At 40.5% G+C, this 22,812-nt stretch overlaps 3 protein-coding genes across 4 annotated transcripts in view; 1 reads left to right on the top strand and 2 right to left on the bottom strand.

Annotated features, from left to right (window-relative positions):
- Window positions 1-1,299, top strand: part of brms1la (BRMS1 like transcriptional repressor a) — a 5,774-nt gene extending 4,475 nt beyond the window's left edge. For both annotated transcript variants that reach the window (XM_053335460.1, XM_053335459.1), the window contains one exon: window positions 1-1,299. This exon is cut by the window's left edge and continues 1,190 nt beyond it. The gene's annotated coding sequence lies outside the window, so the exon portion shown is untranslated.
- Window positions 1,300-3,160: 1,861 nt separating this feature from the next.
- On the bottom strand, window positions 3,161-19,194 carry ctage5 (CTAGE family, member 5). Its single transcript, XM_053335320.1, has 26 exons — window positions 17,173-19,194; window positions 15,771-17,034; window positions 15,411-15,629; window positions 15,106-15,206; window positions 12,180-12,311; window positions 11,979-12,000; window positions 11,781-11,869; window positions 11,487-11,558; window positions 10,662-10,772; window positions 10,346-10,417; window positions 10,103-10,207; window positions 9,845-9,967; window positions 9,453-9,632; window positions 9,258-9,348; window positions 9,070-9,137; window positions 8,902-8,972; window positions 8,698-8,799; window positions 8,499-8,595; window positions 7,716-7,783; window positions 7,376-7,461; window positions 7,102-7,215; window positions 6,489-6,623; window positions 5,165-5,338; window positions 4,998-5,050; window positions 4,676-4,847; window positions 3,161-4,587 (listed from the first exon to the last, which is right to left on the bottom strand). Exons 1-26 carry the CDS (start codon window positions 19,003-19,005, stop codon window positions 4,388-4,390), a joined length of 5,754 nt encoding a protein of 1,917 aa, XP_053191295.1. The 5' UTR covers window positions 19,006-19,194; the 3' UTR covers window positions 3,161-4,387.
- Window positions 19,023-22,345, bottom strand: LOC128374973 (melanoma inhibitory activity protein 2-like). The gene is made up of 5 exons (XM_053335191.1): window positions 22,102-22,345; window positions 21,755-21,888; window positions 20,419-20,505; window positions 19,156-20,220; window positions 19,023-19,070 (listed from the first exon to the last, which is right to left on the bottom strand). Exons 1-5 carry the CDS (start codon window positions 22,220-22,222, stop codon window positions 19,023-19,025), a joined length of 1,455 nt encoding a protein of 484 aa, XP_053191166.1. The 5' UTR covers window positions 22,223-22,345.
- Between the last annotated feature and the right edge of the window lie 467 nt (window positions 22,346-22,812).

The following is a 22,812-nucleotide window of genomic DNA, read 5'->3' as shown; positions in this document are numbered from 1 at the left end:
GAGTCAAGTGGATGTTTTTTTGCCCAGTTGTCTGAGCACTGTACTCACCACTACTTCAGGAGCCATTGCAAACATTTCAACTTGAGTTTAGTTTGGTGTGACTAGGAAGGTTTCTTAGTCACACCAGACCAGGACGAGGGTCGACATGTTTCATCTTAACGTTATCGATGAAGCTTCCACAACAGTCATACAGGGAAATGGCCGTTAATACTGTACATGATTAACCTGGTCCATTGTGCCATTTTTATTTTATTTTATTTTATTTTTTGTATTTTTTTTAATGTGGGTCAGTTTAAATATATTATGGGAGACTTATAATTACTTTTTTTTTTAAATGATGTTTTGAATATTTAGGTGGTGATCATATGACAGTTTGTACAGTTTTTTGTTGTTTCACTCCACTGTGCCTACATTTCTAGTTCAGTTCAGGAAAAATGTCATGTTTCTTTTGTTTCAATGAATTTTTTTATTTTTTAAGGAATTACAGTTTGAGAGCTGCGATAGCGGTTGAGACAAACTCAACCTAGATCATTTAAATCTTTGATCGCAGCAATTAAAATACAAAGATCAGGAGAAAGATTAGTCATGTGACCAAGATGAGGCGCTTTCAAGAAGGGGTTTCCTTAATTGTTCATGTATGTATTAGATTTCAGGTTTTTACCTCTTTACACTGCTGTTCTTGCTGGTAACATGTTAAACTGGGACAACAGCATCGCAAGCAGGTGTCAATAATGAGAGAAGTCATGATAACATATGAAAAAATAAAACAGTGAATTATCCCTTTTTAAAGAAGTTAAAGTTACCCAGGTATTATTGGTACATTCTCTGCTTACATATCTACCTCTTCTCTCTCTCTCTCTTTTTCTATGTCACACTTCTTTATTACTGATGAACACAACAATTCTTCCATCTCGACGAGCATCCTGACAAGAAGTACTGCTCGTTTCTAAAGCTGACTAAATGGATTTAATAGATAGGGTTTTAGTTTAAAGCCTGCAGTGATGGTGTTTAATTGTAAAGACGTACAACAAAGCAACCAGACTGTAGGAGAAACTGACATGTTCTTCCAATCGTACCCCATCACTGAATATTCACACTTATATCCCACTGTTTATAAAAGGATGATGAACAAACTGCCATTTGATAGTATTGATTTTATAAAGTGAGATATTGAGATGTTAAGGTGATGGTGGTGATGTGTCTGTCATTTTTCACAAGGTCATGTGAAGTAATGTGTCAGGTACATTATTTTCTTTCTCATGGATGATGTGGATGGGATGTTTTACTATTAAAATCTGTTTTATAAAGTACTGTGTGTTTGTCTCTGTTAGTATGTTTAGCAATGAACACACCCATCTATCATTTGTAGTAGAAGGTGCTGTCAGACCAAGAGGAGCCATGACTCTTTGCTTGTGATTACCTCACTTATTATAATGAAATATTTAGCAGCTTTCCATAACCCATTACAGCATTGAAAGAGAAAAGCAACTGCTGAAATCCTAGAGGACTTAACACTACAGAATATCTGTCTAATAAAATGGATTGATCGCTCTCTAGTGATGAGAGCACTTTCTCCTCTTTAGGTAGTACACCATCAGGATCTCTCTCTTACACAGCGGGGATGGACCGCAGGGTGCATGTAGAGTGTGATCAATGATTTAATGGTGCATTTCTCTTCATCCCACAAGTGCACTCTGTTGCAGGAAGCACTGACTGGCACAGCTCACACACAGCTTCATTCCATTTTCATAAACAAGTAGCTGCTGTAGTTTGTGTCGAGCTAATTTCCCAATTGAAATAATAATCACTTAATATTTACACATAGCCTACTGCTTGCTTAGTCAGGCTTTTAAAGATGGATTTATCAGCCCGATCAAAAATAATAACGACCCCCAAAGACATGCCTGTTTGAGTTTATTCTATGATTCATTCAGGAAACTGCTTTGACTCAACTTTACACAGCAACTGCAAATATGGCTTCATTTACCCTCTTTTCTCTGCAGCTTTCAGTACTTTACAACAAATCACTGCATTTGATTGAGGAATCAATTATTTAACAGCTTTTTGAGAGAGAGTGTGACAGTTTCAGCTTCCACATACAGTGACATCATGTGCTTACCCTCTAATTAATGTACATAAGCTCAGGTGTGTCTCATATTACTAACGACTCCCAATTCTTACCAAAGACCAAATACAAGCCTGGGACAAATGTACGTTTTGTTGATTAAGGCAAATTGCACAAGAATTTCTGCTTTAGCAAAGTGTGAAAAGAATTATGTTTTTAAAATAAATGGTGATATTTTAGGAGAATGCAAGACCAGTCCGGTTGTTGTTTCCAACTAGAAGAGAATGACAGTGGCAACTTCTGCATAGTGACATCATCTGCATATCCTGTATTTACTCTAGGCCTACATGAAAACACACTGTATGACCAGGTGTTTCTCATTTCACTAATGACTCATTGTCTAAAGGTCTAAAAAATGTTTTTTTAAACCAGAGATACAAAAAACAAAGTTGCCAAAAGTACAGGTGTTAATATTAACGATTTTTCCCAGTAGATGTAATAGTTCCCAGTATGTACAATAACAGCACACCTGAATGTAATATAACCATCCATCATGAATGTTAATAACACACAAGATTTTCCTGCTTTAACATCCCTCGAAATGATGTCAGCTACTAAACTGAAGTGTGTAGAAGCTGTTTCTTACCACCACTAACACTTTGTTGATGAAACTATGTGGAAATTGAACACAAATGTAAATCATTTGTATTAACTGTGATAGTTACTAATGAATAACATAGAATTCTAGTCCATGACACATCACGTCAATTCTTGTCAAATTTGATATAACCTAATGTTTACAAGTATTAACCTGTAATTTAAATTATACTGTTTACAATTCTCATCATTGAAACTGCATAACTGCAAATTGATTTTTAAAGTGCTCTGTTCATTTTCAAATTAACCTTCTGTAAATGTCTAAAACAATATGTGCTGTTGACTCTGGGTTAGTCATTTAAAAGAATACTAGAAGAAGAATATGATTTGCATTAAAGCATTTCAACATGTGCAGTGTTTTCTTATCCTTGATTGCGTTACTATTCCACGACAGTCATTTGCAGTTATATGATACATCAGTGAAAATTGGAGACAATGACAATTTGACATGTCTTTATTCATCTATTAATAATCACTTTATACAAAATTCACATAGATGTCATCTCTCTGGCTCTGAAGGAAGCCACTTATCCAGTCAGTCCATTTGAGTCGCAGCTTACTTCAAGAAAACACAGGCAGCTATTATAAGCCACCTTTTTTTTCAAGCCAGGCCGTATGCAAGTCAATGTAACAAGATCAAAAGCACTGTTTCCTGCTGTTCTGTTTGAAAAAAGCAGCTTTTATGATAAATCCTCAAAATCCCACAAGAAAGCCGGTAAAATTTAACTTACGCACTATAATTATGTTTTAGAAAATGTCTCATGTGACCTCTGAGGAGGATTTAGGGGTCCCAGTTCAGTCTCTGACAAAACAATGTGAAAAAAACTACATGATCTGACAAAGTGTAAAAGCAGATGTTACACAGCTAGTTTTTAGGGTTAGGGTTAATTATGATGACAGCGGCATTAATCTTGGTATGACAAATATCACGCATTAAAGCCTAAAAAGATGTATTTCCTCCTCTCTGTCATCAACATGAAATGTTAACAACAATGCTCCATTCACACATTCAGCATTCCTACATACACACATTTAGTCCTATGTTTAATTAAAAACCTTTCTGGCATCCTCAAGCAAAGAAACAAGTTTCTGGTTCACATGTAACATCCCCCACACATAAAGACACACACATAGAGAAGATGAGGCTGCTGTGAAATTACTGTTGCACACTCTGGCTCCATATGCCTTCCTCTTTTTGTTTAGATGATGTTAAATGATTCATTATTGTTCATCTAGAAGAAGAGAAATGCACGCAGAGCCTCTTACTCCTACTTTCAAGTCTACTTCCAGTGATCAGCACAATCACTGCAAACTGCGGTGTGTGTTATTTTTCTATTATATGTGAAATAGCTTTCATCGTGACTCCACAACAACGGGACCGTACCTGACAAGGAATGCAGCTGGATGATGATTGTGGCAGCGTGAGAATGAAAGGAAAGACAGGACAAGACAGGATGTAAATGGAGGAGAAAGAAGGAGCCACAAGCTCAAAAGAGGCTACTGATGGCAAATTCTTTCCCCTCCACTGATGCTATCATTAAATACATCCACCTGGTTAATAAATAGTTGTTACGGAAAAGGTGGAGAAAAAAAAGCTGCCTGCTCGCCCAAGTTGAACTAGAAACACATCACGTCGAGGCTCAAAGCGGGAACACGGTCGGGGGTTCAAATCATGTCTTGAGGTGAGGGTGCGTGCTCCTCTGGCGACTGGCTCTGTGTGGGAGGGGGACCCATGGAAGGAGGGGGGAGGCCGTCGGGTGGAGGGGCCCGCATAGGAGGGCCGTAAGAGGGCATGTGAGGGTGAGGAGGTCCGCCGGGTGGAAAGCGAGGAGGGAACATCATGCCTGGAGGTGGAGGAGCCCACACTGGAGATAGAAGATAGAGAGAGAGAGTTAAAGTGATGACATCTGGAGAGAAGATGGTACAAAGCTGTAAAGATGTGTGACTTCTCACTTGGCATCATTGGAGGCCCCCCTGGACCCCTGGGAGGGTAGAAATCAGGGGGTCCGTAAGGGGCTCTACGAGGGAAGGGACCGTCCATGGGGCCCATGGGTGGGCCAGGAGGGGGTGCACCACCCATCCTTGGATCTGCTTCAGGGGGAGTCCTTCGATCACTGGGACCAGACTGGAGATTCAGAAAGGTAGATGTTACAAAGACTGCACATTTAGACACAGACACACACACACACACACACACAGACACAGACACAGACACAGACACACACACACACACACACACACACACACACACACACACACACACACACAGTCTTACCTCTCTGGGATCCTGTTCTCCAGGTCCGAGGCTGTTCTCTCTGTATGGGCCATCTGGATGGACACACACATTTAAGAACAGGTGTGACTCAAGTCTTCATTGAAATACAGATATTCACACCTACAGTACAAAATGGGAACATTATAAAGCAGTTTCCGGTGACTCACCTGCCATGTCTGCAGGGTGGGGGCGACTTGGTGGGCCACCGAGAGGGTGGCCCCTAGGATGGGGGAGAGGAGGACCGAGCGGGAGGGAGCCAGGAGGAGGCAGAATGCCCATGGCTCCTGGAGGGGGAACAGGTCTCCTGTACATGGGACCTCCTGGTTCTGGAAACATGTAGCCTGAGAGAGAGATGCAGAGACATGATATTTAAAGAGTTTGTGGTGTAATAAGGTACAACAACGCTCTTATGTGTCACATTGATATTTTTAGATATTTTGTTGCTCCATTTGTTAACAAGTGTGAAGTCTGATGGGTACATGTTGACCTAAAACTAAGAAATATCATCAAACCTGAGTTTTGTTGCTTGTAATTTAAAATGTAGACAAAATAAAAAGTCACACTTTCATGGCAGTGTTTCATATGCAACTGCAGTTTTCCTGTTTCACAATGCAATAAACATAATACTCATGCTATCATGCACTAGCATTCTCATGCACACAGTATGCTTTAACTTTTGACTTGACAAACACAGGAGCAGCTAATAATAATAACACTAATGCTGGCTCACTGTGACACCATAGATGGAAGATAATGTTGGAAGATCATGTTATTGGTAACATGTGCTTTTCCTGTTATGACAAGTCAAAATGTCTGCTGTGAAACAAGAAGGGCATTAGAGTTCAAAAGCAGTGTGAGCACAACATCACAATGCCTTTAGAACTACAGTGAAAAACTGGGCCCTTAACTCAATCACAGCGCAGAATTTCTATTCACATATAAATAATGAAACACAGTGAAAATGATGCATGGTTAATGGCAAAGCAGAAATCCAGCAGTGCCATATGTGCATGTCTCCCCCCTGAGAGTGAAGACTCAGACAGAAATGTTCCTGGGTGCAGTTTGAAGGCTGATTCTCACTTTGATGTGTGAGAGCAGGAATCAGCAGGAACAGAGACGTTCTATTTTCATCCTCACATTCACAGCTCAGTGCCAGTAATATCAGCACGGTGCAATTAAAAAAAAAAATATAGGTCACCTTGAGCTCACTAGATTTATTTTTTCAACACTGGACCTCAGTGAAATAAAAACACAAATCAATTACATTTAAGGCAATTGTAATTAAATTGTTTGACAAGAAAGAGGTTACATTTGGTGAAATTGTCCTTTAGGAGTTTCAAATCTTAAACACTTACCTGTTTAATTTTGAATCAATCTGAAGAAACACTTGTAATTGTTTAAAAAATTACATTTTTTCAGCTGTGCAGTCGTCATCAGGCCTGTCTGATAAATTCTGTACATCTACAAGACATTTCTGATATGTACACACACCTGGAGGTCCGAGAGGCCCGGGGGGTCCTGGCATGTGTCCCCTGCGATCTCTCTCCCACGTTGGAGAAATTGAGCCGCTGTCCGAGTGGGGACCTCCACTCCGCTCCATCTCACCTTGGCCACCAGGGGGCTCCACTAGATCAAAAGACAGTGGGATGGAAAGCAGGGGGAAAAGGAAAAAGAGCATGACAGAAAGAGGAACAAGCAGAGCCGATAACCCAGAGACAAAACATCAGACAGTGAACACGATTACACCAAAATGAGCAAACATTTACCTCCATGCACATTCCATAGAACCAATAGCATGCTAGCATTCAGACCATGCTACTACACATTTCAGTATCTATAGCTGATCATGCTACAACAAACTGGTCACTGCCAACATGTTGCATGTGCTTTGTTGTAATGACTGTATGAGACTTGATGAGGAAATGTACTGTATGTAAAATAATCCCAATCATCAAACGCTATAATTTAGAACACACAGCTGTACTTACAAATAACCTATTTCTACCAAAAGTATATCTATACTTTTGCCTGCAATGAGGGTGTAACTGCAGTTGATCGTGTGTTGACAGTGTGTGGATGTGGATGTAGGTGTCTGTGTCCGTACCTCTAGGAGAGAGTCTAGCAGGTGGTCCTTCCATCAGTGTGGGAGGAGAGAGGAATGCTCTGGTTTCAGATGCGGGTCGACCCAGAGGAGAGGGACCGTACGGTGACCTTTCAGCTGGAGGTGAAGCAGAGTTTGGTGAGTGTGCAGTTGAGGATTTCTGTGGCCTATTGTTTATAGGTAAAGATCCAGCAGGTGTAGGATATACTGTGTGCTCACTAATGCACGTGTGTGTTTGTGTGGGCGTGGGTGTTTGTGTGTGTGTGTGTGTGTTAACCTCGGAAAGGCAGTGGTCTAGCCAGGCTGTCCAAGGCGTAGGGATCTTTGTCGAGGGCGTCCAGTTTAAACTGTGTGTCTGTCAGCCTGTAAACAAACACGCCTGAGTTAAGCATTTGTTTTCTGGAGCCAACACAATGTGATGTACACAGTGTAAAAATACATAATGAGTAAATTAAAAAAAGCTCACAAAACAACAAAATTCAGTTCTGATTTGGAATCTTTGAAACTATACCATTTTGGTTTCAACATCAACAATCAATTTTTGAGTGCCCCTAAAAATGAGCATACCTTAAAGTAAACTAATGGATGGTGAGGAAATGATGCGAAATGATGCTTACTTCTGTCTAAAGAGGGCATTCTCTCTCCTGATGTCTGATAGTTCTCTGTCTGCTGCTCGCGCTGCCAGCTGGGGGAAAAAACAAACAAGAAAAACTCAAAAACACCATGTACATAAAGACAAAGGCAAGATCAGCATACCACATATAAATATACTGTGATCAGTGATTTGCATAAGGTGTTAATGACATTATAGTTTATGACAGGTCCCTAACCCTAACCCAGGACTGTTACAAAATTTGCATCCTAACTAGAGCCTGACCGCTATATCAGTCAGCCAATGTGATAAAGTTATATAGGTGTGAATATTTGATCCATTTTTTAAATTCAAGTTTAGTATATGCAGGTTTTTTGTACTGTTTTTTCATTCATAGCTAATTATAACTAATACATTCACAGTAAATTTGACTATTTCAGTGCACTGATGTCATTATGCGTAATTGTTCAACTGTAAAAAAACAACAAATCCTCATATCTTTGTCATAAGTGTTTGATAACCACATTTGAGGGATCACTGCAAAAAAATGTGTTTATGTACATATTCTTTATATCTTTGGATAGGATTTTTTCTTGCTTCCTAATATTGGTAAAGGCTCCTTTAATCCAGTATCGGTCGGGACCTTGTCATAACAGAACCGGTCTGTGTGTGCTGGAGTAACAGGAAATACTAAAAACAAACATTTGACTGTAACACAGCTATACCAACACTCTTCAGCCATATAAAATCAATGGGACTTGGACACGTTTTCTCATTTTTCTGTAGTGGTTTGTGGAGTTTTACTAACCCAGTTATTGTGAGCCTTCTTCTCATGTGCTGATATTTGGGTCTGGTAAGACTGTTTGGTTTTCTCCAGCTCTTCCTCCATCTCCTCTGCACGACGTCTGAGGAAAACACAATGATGTAGAGCGGAGACTGAGTGTGTGGAGAAAGTATATATTACATACTGTTAATGTGTTTCATAGCACTCTGGAGAAAGCAGCTACCTGTAGTTTTGGAGCTCCTCCATGGCCAACGCAATGTTTTTGTCTGCTTTGTTTAACTTCTCCTCTTTCTGCAGGCGCTCCTTCTCCTCTACTGTCAGCAGTCTGCAAGCACATACACACACACACACCCTCAACACTTTTAAAAAATTGTTCTACTGCTACATCTGAAACCAAACGTATCCATACACGTGTTAATGTGTATACCTGTGTAGCTTGAGCTCATTCTCCTGGTACATCTCTGTCATAATATTGAGCTTCTGTTGTAATCGCTGCACCTGATCACATTAAGAAAGAATATTAATGTAAAGGCAAATGAATGTGATACAACAATATAATAAAACATCACACTAATACATAGTTGAGGTTGGTTACCTGATCTGTGTAGTGCTCACTGTCTGACTGCAGGGATAACTGCTCATCCTCCAGCTCCTTGATGCTCCCTAGAGGAGGAGAAAAAAAACACAAAGTGGCACAAAGACCCAACAAACATGACATCAGTGGACTGTATAATTATAATCAGGCACCTTAGTGAATTCTTCTTTAGTGAATCCTCAACTCACCTTCCAGTTCTTCTTTAGCTTTGACTTCATCGTTCAGTTTGGCGAATACTCTGTCCTTGTCTTCGTCGACTGATTTGAGGTCTGCATTCAGCTGCACACAGATACAAATACAACACATTAGCAGGTGTCGGGAGAGGTTTAATCTTAATGAGTCTGATTTGGAAATCTTCAGAAAGGCGATGTTGTTGTTATTACCTTAGCAGCATAAATGAGTTTCTGGACTTTCTGGAGGTGGCTCTGTGAGTCGTCCCCTTTTCCATTCTCCTCTCCTTTCTCCGCCGTCCCATTGGATGTTTCCTCTCCTCCTTCCTCGCCTCGTTCTTCCTCCAGGTCTGAATCCCAAGCTTTCATTCTCAGCAGCCGATCTGTTAAAGACTGGAAGCAGACAAATGACTTAAGTTTTGACCAATTTCCTCACAAAACTTATGTAGAGTAACAAAAAGTGAATCCTTGAACTAAAGTTAATATTATTTATTCATTTGCAGTCTTCTTTAGTAGCAGTACTTGAGATATGGGAAATCTATATGTATATATCATAGAATCTAGATATAGAAAATGATATTTTCTAATTCTACAACCAATCGTACCATTATACGCTCATCCTTGTTGGCCACGTCCTGCATCATCCCGTTGTGGGCGGCCTCACACCTCCTCATCTCCTCCTCCAACTCACTCACTCGTTCTGCCCATCCCTCCACCTGCTGCTGTAACTGCAGGAGGAAACAGAAAACAGACAGAAAGTTGAAACGATTGTGCAGAAGCAAAACAGGAAGATAGAAAAGGACAGAAAGGCACAAAGGGAGTACAGATGGACACAGCGTCTGTGTGTGCGTGCAGCATCTCACCTGAGCGTTGCTCTCCTGCAGCAGTGCGTTCTCCTCTCCAGCTGTTTCCAGGTTCCTCTGTAGTCTGTCACTGTTCATGCTGTACACTTTCAGAGTCGTTTGTGCCTAGAAACATAGAGATAGACAGATACTATCATGAAATGCAAAGTGATGCAACTGGTGGAGTAAAAGAGGAAGCAGCTGAGGGGAGAACACAGGGGGTACAACATGAAGCAGGAGGGGTTAAAAGATGGAGATGTGCACCTGTTCTTCCAGCGACTGGAGGTTTTTGGCTTCTTCCTCACAGGTTTTCATGCTCTCCTCCAGTGCTGCTATCTGGAAGGATAATACAAATTATCACTTGATCAATATCACACTGGGGGCTGTTTTTCATTTTCATTATTTATTAGATTATTTTCTTGATTATTGGATTAGTAGTTTGGTCCATAAAAAATGGTTTCCCAAACCAACTTATTTTATCATGACCAACAGTCCACAACCCAAAGTTTCTGACTGCTGAGTAGTTAATGACATGACTGCTGTGGTTTGGTAGTGTTTACAGTAGTGTGTGTCTTCCTACCCTCTTTTCTTGCTCTATCCTGTGTTCTTTCTGCTGGTCCAGCTGATCCTTCAGTTGATCCAGATCCCTCTCCAGCTCCCTTTTAGCATGTTCCAACTGTGTAGCTTTGACCTGGAGGAGCAAGAAAACTCAAGATCAGGCTACTACGCAGAATGTGAAAAATAATTACATTAATATCTTACATATCAAACATTTTTCTACAATGTTGTTAAACGTTGTTTTCAAAAAGTCCAAAAATAAAAGCATGACTGAAGAAACAACTGACTTTTAGTAACTTGAGTGAAAACAGGACTATTTGTGTCATTTAGCAGTCTGGTTTTAGTTTGTGAGCTCAAAGAATAAAAACATGGAGCCACTTTCCAGTCAAATGCTTCAATGAAAAAGGTCAGAATCTTTTTACAATTTGGGCAAACTTCAAACTTCCAAAATGAACAACATTTCTCTTGTGTATCTGTTTTGATCTTGGCTGCTCACAGGAGCTCAATGCTGTTTGTATCGTCTGTATCAGTATACAGCACCACACCTGATGACTGGATATGTGTATTATTAAATTGCCAGCCTTTAGATTAGATATTGTCAAAAGGCTGCCAAAATTAATCCACAATAATTGTCGAGTTGATTTTTCCCCCCCCACTTAGGGATATCAGGATTAACCGGTTTTACTACTAACTGCGATTATAAATGTCATGGTAGGAGAACCTCAAGAATTTTAGAAGTTACAGTGTCTCGCCAGGTGGGAGTAGTGGAAAATCTTCTGCAAGTTGCAACAGGAGTCACACTCAGTTTTAAATATTTATTCATTTTAATACTTTCTCTTTGCCTTACCTCCAGATGTTCTGTCTTTTGAGTTTGGGCCAAGACGCCACTGTCCCTCAGTGAGGTCTCCAGTTCATCATACTGCAAATGACACATAACAAAGAAATACATCATATGAAGTACTGACGAGAATCCTTACATATGCAATTACTTTGCAATAAAGGACTTTGTGCTAACATGTTTTTCAAGACATGCAAACCACAGACCACTAATCTAGCCTTAATTAAAAAGACATAATGTTGTGTGCGTCATACAGTTTCTGCATCCATGTTGCTGACAGTCAGCTTTGGTGCCAGTACCAACCTCTTGTTGACATTTGCTGAGAGTCTCAAGGACTTTACACTTCTCATCCAGGAGTTGTGAAAACTGCTCAGCCATCCACCGCTCTTTACCTGGTAAAAAACAACAGACAGTGTTGATACACAGTGGACAGAGAGGGGGAAATGGTAGTGTTCAGTGTTGTATTAGTGAAAATCTAATATTAAGAAAGTGAGAACTTACTTCGATATAGTCTGCTTTTGACCTTCGGAGAAATATGAAGAAAACAACGATGGAACATTAGTCATTTAAGAGATTGATGGATTGACAAATAGCTTGTCTCTATGTGTAAACTAACAACACCACTAAAAAAATCATATAAACAGCATCTTTATTATGATCATGCATACTGTGCATACTGCTTGTGTTGTGCTGTGTACTCACAGAGCTATAACATCTACAGCTGAACAGCAGCATTGTCAGCAGCCCCACCAGACTGGAGAAAATGACAGGCTCCCACGGCACCCCGTACAGGTCAGGCCCGGGTCTGATATCATCAGGCAGCGATGATACAACCTAGAAGAAGAAGAGGAGAGAGGAAGTGTTTACCACAGGAGCTGACTGTAATAAAAAGGGGAACAAAATCTGGATCACTGTTTATTTAACTTAGTGGATCGTATAGAGTATAATACTCATTGTGGACATTAGGATCAGTTTCTTACTACAACATGACTGCCCTGTATTGACTTTTACTCAATAAACCAGAAAAACACTACTCCAATGAATGGTTAAATCTATTTTTAATGAATGCTTTAATCACTAAAGCTTAAGTTTATGCAGCTTATCTTCACCTAGCCGTCAGATCTTACAGGTTTCACATTAGACACATTAGTTTTCAAAAAACAGCTGCTACTTCACTTGGTAAGGCATGGCTTCTTAAATTAATCCAATGGCAGGTATTCAAGTCAGGCATGACGGGTTAACACACATGCAATAACAAAAACACACAATCAAACTAACAAACAAACACACACACAGACAAAATACCGAAGATGATTGGCTTTTCATCAGCCGTATCATATTTATCTGCTACACGGAAAATCCACATACACCTGCCCTTTTTTAGCTAAACATGAAGAAGCAGCAAGAAAGCAGAATAACACCTGATAAGACTGACGTTACAAATCTCACAAACACATTTGAAAGAGCAAGATAAAATCTCCAAATAGTCTTGACAGCTGGTTAGTGGGAGTGGCAGGACACGCATATAGTCAAATGTGAGAGGTATACGGTAAAATGTGTACATTTTAAAGCGATAATACTGAGCTGTTTTCGGCTACATGACAGTCCGTTACGTCGCTTCAGCTGTGAAGGCTAACGTTAGTTGGGAAATGCTAACCAAACCTGCCACATAACATACATCCTTCACTTTCTCCACGGCGATACTGTAGTAAGCTTCCGCCGTCGCCTGAAAGTCCACCGCTCTGATGGCCAACTGGTCGCTCGCCATGTCGGAATTATTTCATTTGGTCCAATATTTTGGTGATATATTTTATAATCAAAACATGATTTAAGCAACAGAAACGGAAGCAGCCGACCGGACTAGCGGTGAATTCACATCCTAAACGCTCAAGAACGGACCACTTCACAATGTACGTCTCAGGGGGGGGGGGTTGGTTTGAATTTTCACCACAAACTCCCTTTAACGACTCGAAAACATTGTTGCTGCTTTAAACAACACGATACAACGCTTATTATAAACATGAAAAATTAAATACATGTATATATATTGTTTCTGAGCACTCATGCATGCTCAAGTACATACACAGACACCCCTACCGATGTAAATGGTTCACTTTGCAACGTCACCAATTGTAGAATGCCACACTGGCACGTCGGAGCAGTTTCACAGTGACACCAAACGAAACAGGTGTCAAATAAATAACTAGTATTTACAATATGACACGTATAACCAATATAATTACCATAAACTTATGTGTTTACATTAAAGCCCCTTTCTCTCGAGCGGCGTGAGACCATATATCATCTGTTTTGAGTTATGGCCACAGGCTAGTGAGGCTAATGACACTCTGGTCGAAGTAGGACACAGGTGAATGCTTGACTCAGGTTAACATGTTAACATTCATATAATGTTATATAAAAGGTTATACTCACTGAAACGGCCTCATCTCCGTTCATTTGAAACTAGAGAATAACTTACAACCTTTCAAATTGTTTAAAACCAAGTACAAGCTGGCTGAACCTGTATTGTAGAGCAGCACTAGTAGGAATGTGAGTGATCCTTGACAGCTGAGAGGTAGGCAATGCCGCATGCCAGAGGGAGAGTCAACATGACCAACATGTCACAAGTACAGTGTCTTAAAGAACCAGACCCAACACTTTATCTATATGAATCAAGAGAGCTAGGCAGGTGTTTTGCATCCATTTGGAACCAAAGTTGCCTATAGAAAATGATCTATAAGGACAGAAGTTGTCTTCAATGAACTAAAGGTTACCTGAATTCAGTGTAAATCTGCTTTTACCAACTGTAAATTATCATCAGTATTCACCAGACTAGAAAGCACAGCATGAACCTATTCCAAACTACTGTTCCATTTAACTTTTATTAGCACTTATCACCTGGAAAAAACAAGTTAATGTTTTTTAAATATTCCTCTAATAGCATGAGGTATTATTGGTATTCTTCCATTTATGGTACTTTTGTTGCAATGTTGAAACATCCCTTTCGAACACATAATTGTTACCTCTGTATGTTGTGTTTAATGCTGGTGGAGAGCAGACTGAAGAGGAGTAATATGCAGTACTGTACAAAAGTTTTAAGCACTTTAGATGTTAGGATTCGTATTCCTTATGAAATATCATCAGGGAGCCATCTGATTGGTCCCAAATGTATTCTGCAGCATGACAACAAGCTCAAACATAGAGTCCTACAGATGATATGGCCCTCACAGAGCCCTGATCTCAACATCATGCAGTCTGGGATTACATGAAGAGATAGAAGCTGAGAGATGCCTAAATCCTGCCAACCTTGAAAAAAACTGTGCAGGTGTACTGAAGAGAGCTGGTGTTGTCTTAAAGGCAAATCATGGTCACACCAAATATTGATTTAATTTAGTCCTTTTCTGTTTACTGAACTTTATATGAAGTTATATATAGTATTTTTTAAAGCATACTCACTTTACTTTTAGTGCCTAAAACTTTGGCACAGCACTGTATCTTATGGTTCTATAGTGTAAACCTGCTCAGTTATTTCACAATCACAAAGACAATTTACAAATCTGTGTATCGATTATTTTGCCTTCATTTGCTCCCACAGATTGATCTGATTTGATCTGCTGATAACTCTCACCTGCACTGAAAGCCATATGAGGAGTTCCGCCACTGCACGAGCATGAGTGGATGAATCTTCAACAGTCTGATGAGCAAAGTCCAGGATCTGCTTCATTACCTCTGGGGTCAGAGTCACACACATAATGGACATTTAAGCTTTTATCACAAACTTGTTTTATGGTATCATAAATATACTCCGTAATCTGATGATATTGGTGATGCAACATTATTAGACTCTAACCCAAGGTTTTATATTGCTCAATTAAAAAAAAATCTTCTAATCTGTTCATTTCCATGATGAAGGGATACGTGGGTCATCCGTACCTCCCAGTTGCTGTAATGATCCGAGCTGTGACGCCTCATCACCAGTCTCTTCAGTGGACATTCTCGCTTCTTTACCTCCTCTTTTCTCACTTTCCTTCTTTTTTCCAGTGCCTCCACTCATTTCTCCATCTCTTTCTTTCTTCTCCTTCATCCCTTCATCTCTGCGGATGTTGTCATGCAGGCTTATAGAAGAATCTCCAGTTTTTCTTGACTCATCCCCTGTGGGAACACACATGCATTCTGATTGAGACAAATACCAAACTATACTAAAATAGCCAAATGTAATTGAATCAGAGCACCATTAACATCAGCCGTGATCTTTGTAGAAATTTCGACATATACCTTGACGGGTTGCTCTACCTGTGTTAAATGCCTGTCTCACTCTTTCCAGCAGCATTTGAAGTTTCTGAAGTGCGATGAGCGTCCTGGTTTTCTCCTTGTCCTCCTGCGGTGCATCCGTGAGCATCTCCACGTGGTGATTCAGGAGTGTTTCTATATCAAACAATATAGACTCAGACTCTGGGTCCTTAGTCACGACTTCTGATCCACCCAGAATGAAATCCAAAAACTGCAGCTTGTGTCGCCCAAAGAGCTCCTCCAAAATAGCCATGTCGTCAGCGCTCATGTGGACGAGGAGGGTTTTGTAATGTTTGGAGTGGGTTTTTGGTTTGAGGGGCGCTTCTGTGTTTGGAGATGGAGAGCTGGGGTGAGAAGGGGTTTGGGTTAGGGAGGGAGATGATGGCTGGATTGTGGTGTCTTCAGTGTAAACTTGACTTGAAGCGATAGTGGAATCTTGCTCAGGGGTCAAAGAGGCTTCTGGCTGAGACGTCTCACCTGTGTTGGTATCCAAACTAGGGGTCGGTTCCGTTGACTCCTTTATTTCAGCGCCTGGAGTTTCACCGAAGAGGCCGAAGGCATTTTTGAAAAGGCCGAACGCTCCTCCACTCTCATCTTCTGCTACCCCTCCATTGTGATCTTCAGAGTGTATTTCTGGTATCTTCTCAGTGGTGCTGCTGTCACCTGCCAGATGATCTAGACTTTCATTAGGAATTGAATGTGGCACCTCATTGTCTGTCTGTTCAATTTCTCCTTTTTGATCCACTTCCTCTTGTTCTTTTTCCTTCACATCAGCCTTATCATTATCCTTTCTCTTTTCTTCCATTTCATGTTTCATCTGTTCTTCCTCCTGTATTCTATCCTCCTCTCTCTTAAAGGAGATCCTCTCGCTCTCCTCTGTCCTGGTTGATAATATTTGACCACTGTCTTCCTCTTTGCTCCTTGTCTCTTCCTCTACATCCTCTGCCTGCTGCTTTACATCAACCTCCCTCCTCTCCTCTTCTTTAATTTCCTCTACTGCCTCCTGTTTTTCCTCTATCTGTAACTCCGCATCCCTCTTCTCTTCTTCTGCCTGGAAGCTTTCAGTCGGACTCTGTTCAGTCTTTTCGGCTGTTTCAGAGAACACAGATTCTGAGTATTGTGTTTCTTTCTCATTGCCAGTGTCATTCTGATCATGCATCTCCTTTTCTTTCAATTCCTCCTGTTTCTCTTCTTTCTTTAACTCCTCCACCACCTTATCCTTCTTCTCTTCCTCTACGTTATGCTGCTTTTCATCTTCCCTTAATTCCTCAACAGGCTTCATCTCTTCTTTTAATTCATCCACCTCTTGCTTCTCTTCTTCCTTTGCCTCAATCACCTCTTCCTTTTTCTCTTCCTTCACCTCCTCTACTTTCAGCTGCTTCTCCTCTTCCTTTAACTCCCCCACCTCCACCTGCTCCTGCTTATCTTCTTCCTTTGACTCCATCACCTCCTCCTTCTTCTCTTCCATGACTTCCTCTACATTCTGCTGCTTCTCCTCTTTCCTTAACTCCTCAACAGGCTTCACCTCTTCTTTTAACTCCTCCACCTGCTCCTGATTCTTCTCTTCTACTTCCTCTTTCTTCTCATCTTCCTTTAACTCCTCTTCCACCACCTCCTTCTTCTTTTCTTCCTTTATCTCTTCCACTTTCTGCTGCTTCACACCTTCACTTAACCCCCCAACTTCCTCTTGCTTCGTCACTCCCTTTAACTCCTCCACTCCCTCCTGTTTCTCATCTTTCTTCAACTCCTCCACCTCATGCTGTTTTTCATCTCTTTTTAACTCATCTACTGCCTCCTGTTTTAACTCCTCTGCTATCTCCTGCTTCTCCTCTTTCTTCATCTCTTCCATCTTCTTTAACTCCTCCTGTTTCTCCTCTTTCTTCATCTCTTCCACCTCCTTTAACTCCTCCTGTTTCTCCTCTTTCTTCATCTCTTCTACCTCCTTTAACCCCTCCTGTTTTTCCTCTTTCTTCATCTCTTCCACCTTCTTTAACTCCTCCAGTTTCACCTCTTCCTTTAACTCTTCTATCTCCTCCTGCTTTTCCTTTTCTAAGTCCTCTACCTTCTTCTCCTCTTCCTTTAACTCTTCTATCCCCTCCTGCTTTTCATTCTCCTTTAATTCATGCATCTTCTCCTCTTCCTTTATTTCTTCCACTTCTTTTAACTCCTCCTGTGTCTCCCCTTCCTTTAACTCTTCTATCTTCAGCCGCTCTTCCTCTCCCTTTGGTTCTTCCTCAGTCTCTACCTCTCTTTCAGACTTCTGGTCATGTTCCTTCATAAAGTCTTTCTCAGAGTCTAACATCTCTTTCTCAGCTTCAGCTGGTTGCAGGTTGTTCTCCATTTCCTTTAATTTATCTGAATCACCTTCACTTTTTGTGGCCATTGTTTGCATTGGAGGAGACACAGAGGACAGATGTATGTTGTCCATAGAGGTATCTTGATTGGTAGTGCTTTCATGAGAGGAAAATGTCCCTGTATCCTCCTCTAAGGCCTGTTCATGCATTTCAGCACTTACATCAGTAGTATGGGACGAATCAAACTCCTGTCCTAACGCATCATGATGTGTCTCTGCTTCTGTGTTATTATCAGTAATGGCTGGTGTGTCTAAATGATCAGTAGTTAAACTATCATCTTGTATAGGCTCTGGTTCATTCTTCTCCTCAGCTGTGTCAGGTGATAAAGAAGGTAGATTCTCTCCACTGCTCTCTTCTGCACCACCGCTGACTCGACTGTGTTCTGTTGACTCATCACTCAGAGTCGTGGGAATTTCTTGATGAAGCACATCTGTCTCTTTACTACTCCCTTCAGCTTTATGATCATCACTACTAGCACCAGTTTCAAGAGACATTTCATTAGATTCTTCTGTGTTATCAATCTGTTGTCTAACTACTTCTGCCTCTTCCTCTTTCACGCTTTCTATTTTGTCGTCGCTTTTGACCTCCTGAGCCTCACTTACAGATTGTCCCGCTGACTTTAAATCATCAGAACTGAAAACAGAGCCTGAGCTGATGTCGTTTTGTGGAACAAAATCCTGATCAAGGTCAATTGCAGTTTGAATTTCTTCTCCTGGCTCTTTGCTGTTAACCTCGTCCTCATTTCCTACTGATTCAGACACCTGATGATCTTCACCCTCCATCTCTTTCTTCTTTACCTCACCCGCTACATCTGTCTCATTCGCATTATCATCTAAAATTTCCTCTTCCTCTTCACTCCCTGTTTGGGAAGAGCTGTCAAGCATGGACTGGGACTTTTCTTCTAACTTACCATCACTGTCAACATCGACTGATGCTGTGCTGCCTGTCTCTGATGGGAGATTTTGATCTAATTGAGTCTCAGTTGTCTTTTCTCTTGTTTCTGCTTCAAGTACTGGTTCTGTTTTGGTTGCAACCTTTTCTTCTTCTTCCAGTCTCTCTAAGCTTGGCTCTGTCGGTGCAGGTTGTGATTGACTGGTGTCCACCACGTTCTGTGAGCCTGTTGGTTCTTTTAAGGTTTCGTCCTCCTCTGTCTCTTCATTCTCTTCATTCTCATCGTTCCCGAAGCCCAACATATCCGTGATCCCTAAATCTAACCATGAGCTGGATGCTGGCTGTTCCTCTTCCTTCTGGCTCACCTCCTCAGCCTCTCCGCCCTCTTCTGACTCCTGATTGGTCAAGCCAAACCCCAGTGTGCTGGAGAGACCACTTCCCAGCCAACCCAATGTCCCCATCTCTTCCTTCTCCTCCTCAACTTGCAATTGATTGGCTTCCAGGTCCAGAGACAATTTCCTGCTCCTGAATTTCTCTGCCTGTTCTTCTTCTTCATCTGTTTCTACTTCTTCATCATGCTCTTGTTCTGTCTTTTTATCGCTTCTGTAACCAAGCCACCCGGTCATGGTTGAAGTGAAAGAATCAGCAGTTTCTCCATCTTCTTCTGGACTATTTGAGCTCTCTTCGGCATCATCAGGTTTTCCTCCTCCTCCTCCTCCTCCTCCTAGCCCCACCCACCCCATCATTGAAGAAGTGTAAGAACCTTCAGCCTGCGTCTCCTCAATCTCGTCTTTCTTCTCTTCTTCAGCCACATTGGCAGCTTTTTCCTCTTCCCCCAGACCTAACCATCCTGTCACTGAAGAACTGAGCCAGGAAGAGGAGGGAGACCCACCTTGTTCGTTCGGAGCCGCAGGAGTCTCGGGCTCTTCCTCATCAGTCCCGGCACCTTCATCGTCATCATTTTTCTCTTCGTTCTCTCCTGCTGATGCGCCCTCAGATTGCCGCGCTGGCGGTGGAGATTCTGTAGAGACATCTTCAGGTGTTGAAGGACTTCCAGCATTAGTGTCATCGGTATTCGGGCTGGTTTGGGTTGTTTCTGACTCCTGGATTGGGATTATCTGATCACTGTCATCACCTTCATAATCAGGGTCCAAATGACTGGAGTCAATGATATACCCAGACTCATCCATACAGAAGAAGTCTGATTCCTGAATGAGAAGAGGAAATTAAAATATGGCACTTAAGTAACAAGACACTGCTTATTGGTTTCTATAGAATATGATTACATTTGCTAAGAAAGCAAGTAAATGATGCATGTACATGTATTGTAAATGTAGGTTCATTCTTATTTCATCACCTCTTGCACTTATATTATTATAAAATGATTGAAATGAGAGGTTATTAACCTGTGTCTCCACTATTTTCTCCGAAGTCACATAAACCTGCTCCTCTACCACTGCATCCTTTGGGAAATGGCCAAACTCTTGGTCAATCTGAATTAAAAAAGGGGCATAAGTTATAAAGCCACAGCAGTATTGTGAAAGAAATGAAGCAGGGTGCACAGGAGAGTCAATATGAGAGTAAATGAGAAAGACACAAGACAAAGATCATCAAATTTCTTCAATGGTTTCCTTCCTCAGTTTAAAGACATTTTCAGCATGATATTATCTAGTCATGTCAGAAGGCTGCTTGGATTGTGAGCGTGATTTATCAAAACAGAAAAAGCACACAGAGAAATTGTATGTAAATTTTATATTATGGTCGTTATGTACATGTAGAACATTTGCTGTATGTTTCTGCTCATGCAAATATGTGTGTTATAGTAAAGATTCGTCCACAAACAGTGTCTATTCATACTTCAGCTGAATTCTTTTAGTTGCTTTGTTTCCTGTTTTTTTTAAATTCTCAATCATATTTTCTCAGATAAGGGTTTGATTTCCATCACAATGTCACAATGTCATGTCATAATTTTGTACTGCACATTACTGATCATTTCATATCTTATTTAACTACATTCATTTCTCCAGATTTTTTTTTTTGATATACAGGTGCACGTGGCTGAATCACTACACAATAAAAGCTTCCAGCTGATTGAAAATAAACACTGATTATGTTTTTGTTATAGCTAAAAGCCACAATTCTACAGAAGCTGTAGAATTTAAAAAAACATTTTTTAGTAAAATTCCCAGGGCTCATAAATCACTATTAGGAACTGTGTTGTGTAATTAATTTGTATAAGATAATAAAATAGCATGGTTTGGTGCTTAATAAATCTTTCATCTACATAAATAATGAAATGTATCATACAATGCTGTTCTTATACTTTAAATGCACATTTAGGGACAGGTATTACAAACTAGAATAGGCTATAAGCTGTGATATGTGACACTGGTTCATGCTATATACTTGTCCATATAAAATAAACATTAAGTAATACATAAAAGTTGATTGCTCAAATAGAAGTAGAAGACTTTGCATTGATTTTCTGTCAGCACATTAATATGTCGCCATCATTATATCATATAAATGAACTAAGGTGCTCCCACAGGCATTTGTGGTTCTCTGCCACAGTATTGCAAAAGCTTCCATGCAACATGTAACATGGCTCAACCAATGAGGGCTGAGAACCGTAACTATCAGTACTATAATCAAGACTCACGTTTTAACCTATAGTACCTGAGATAAGAGACTATTTCTAGAGATCGACGAAAAGACAGAGACAAAAAGAGACATCATACGTACACTGCCTGCCCAGAGGTCTTCCCTCTTTCCTGTCAGTTTGTGGTAAACAAAGATGGACTCTCCTCTTTTGAAGCTAAGGAAACGACAATCTTTACCACGGTGGTCCCTGATGGCCTGTACCCTGCTCATCAAGCCTACACACACACACACACACACACACACACACGCACACACACACACACACACACACACACACACAAAGAGATAATAGGTAATAAAACATTCCAGTGTAGCCTATATGATCTGATTTTTAAAAAAGACAAGTTATATGAGTAGCCTAGTACAGTCTATAATACTTAAGAATGATATATTAATAATATATTAGTATATATTATATTAGCACTTACTTGCACACTCAGAATCTGCACAGATCTTGTAGTCAGACAACAATCCCAGATTTAAGTGAGGTAAAATCACAAAAACTATACCTGCACCCCACAGGAAAGTGTACACCTTTGAAACAGCCATCCCTGACGTTTTTAACAAGGAGTGTATAAAGAGAAAATATCCATAATTGGGGAAAGTAACTCCGGGAAGTTGTGCTGGCAATTGGACATTGCCTCTAAGCTGTTGCTGTCATGAAGACTCAATAGCAAATGAGAGAGCTGAGATAAGATATATGCTAAGGCAAGCATGGAGATAATCATTAACATTTAAGAGCTGCAATGCAATACAAAAACCCTCATTTCAACCTTTGTGCAATAACCACTGCCTGTTTAAAATGTGCTTTTTTAAATTGCTTTTATATTTAGTCATATTTCACATATTTATCCACTGTTTCTACTGTAGCCTAACGGAGCCTCCCAGCCAAAGTATTTCACATGATTGTACTCTATTATAAGTGTCAATAAATATCTAATCTCAAATCTATTTGATCGATAACAGTTTTCATTTTACTTCAGTGTCTAATATTAGAGGGACGGTTTGTAATTTGCATTTCAGAGTGGAATAAACAAACATTTTGTGGACTTTGACCCCTTTTTATCTACAAAAAGATGACAACGCGTGTCGGCGTCTGTTACCACGGCAACCAACGCGGCGCGCAATGATAGCGTCAT

This window comes from Scomber japonicus, chromosome 16, assembly GCF_027409825.1.
Source record: "Scomber japonicus isolate fScoJap1 chromosome 16, fScoJap1.pri, whole genome shotgun sequence".
Taxonomy (NCBI): Eukaryota; Metazoa; Chordata; class Actinopteri; order Scombriformes; family Scombridae; genus Scomber; species Scomber japonicus.
The sequence above is the reverse complement of the archived record's forward strand: the minus strand, read 5'-3'. Positions and strand labels throughout refer to the sequence as shown.

What these genes read in the sequence shown, in the direction of transcription:
- ctage5 (XM_053335320.1), bottom strand. Translation starts at nt 19,005, where the DNA reads ATGCTTGACAGCTCTTCCCAAACAGGGAGTGAAGAGGAAGAGGAAATT. An exon ending in AACTCATTTATGCTGCTAAG is followed by an intron (nt 9,349 to 9,452) that starts GTAATAACAACA and finishes ATCTGTGTGCAG; the next exon opens with CTGAATGCAGACCTCAAATC. An exon ending in AATGAGCTCAAGCTACACAG is followed by an intron (nt 8,800 to 8,901) that starts GTATACACATTA and finishes ATGTGCTTGCAG; the next exon opens with ACTGCTGACAGTAGAGGAGA.
- LOC128374973 (XM_053335191.1), bottom strand. Translation starts at nt 22,222, where the DNA reads ATGGCTGTTTCAAAGGTGTACACTTTCCTGTGGGGTGCAGGTATAGTT. An exon ending in TGCAGATTCTGAGTGTGCAA is followed by an intron (nt 21,889 to 22,101) that starts GTAAGTGCTAAT and finishes GTGTGTGTGTAG; the next exon opens with GCTTGATGAGCAGGGTACAG. An exon ending in GACTGGAAGAAGAAGAAAAG is followed by an intron (nt 19,071 to 19,155) that starts GTTGCAACCAAA and finishes ATCTCCCATCAG; the next exon opens with AGACAGGCAGCACAGCATCA.